Below are 511 nucleotides of genomic sequence, written 5' to 3'. Positions count from 1 at the left end.
TCAGGAGAGAGCATAACGCGCATTATTTCGTTGCCATGCTGATCGTTGCGTGCCACAAAAGCCATCACACACACACACACACACTCCTCAATCAGTCAATCAGTCAATCACCGAACTTGTTTTCTTACTTTTTAGTTTCTATTGAAATTTTTTATTGTTCTAGTTGCTCGGCGTTTGAGACAATACTGAATTGATTGGGGAGCAAACAAATCAAGGATTACTACGATGATTTCGTATAGAAAAACAAACTCAATATGTTAACTTAATTTAAATCAAGTTTAAAATATAATATAGTGAGAAGAAAACTCCAAAACAAAATATACAAAAATGTATGTAAATTTAAATTAAATTTTGCTTATCAAACTTCTTTTTTATTTTTTGCTTCAATATTCAATTGTTTAAGTATATATGTATACAACTGCATATAAGTATCTTTATAATATAATATAAGTATCTTAACAACTGTGATCTTTATTTTATATTTTCTAACTCATTTATCGCTTGGGTAATC

At 29.0% G+C, this 511-nt stretch overlaps 1 protein-coding gene across 2 annotated transcripts in view; it reads right to left on the bottom strand.

Moving 5' to 3' along the window:
* The window catches only part of LOC117577955 (involucrin-like), a 3463-nt gene extending 3281 nt beyond the window's left edge, over window positions 1-182 (bottom strand). For both annotated transcript variants that reach the window (XM_034263000.2, XM_034262999.2), the window contains exon 1: window positions 1-182. This exon is cut by the window's left edge. Coding sequence is in view for 1 of the 2 variants with exons in the window: in XM_034262999.2 (XP_034118890.1) it covers window positions 1-65 (65 nt within the window). In the remaining variant the exon portion in view is untranslated.
* Window positions 183-511: the final 329 nt, after the last annotated feature.

This window comes from Drosophila albomicans, chromosome X (genome assembly GCF_009650485.2).
Source record: "Drosophila albomicans strain 15112-1751.03 chromosome X, ASM965048v2, whole genome shotgun sequence".
Classification (NCBI taxonomy): domain Eukaryota; kingdom Metazoa; phylum Arthropoda; class Insecta; order Diptera; family Drosophilidae; genus Drosophila; species Drosophila albomicans.
The sequence above is the reverse complement of the archived record's forward strand: the minus strand, read 5'-3'. Positions and strand labels throughout refer to the sequence as shown.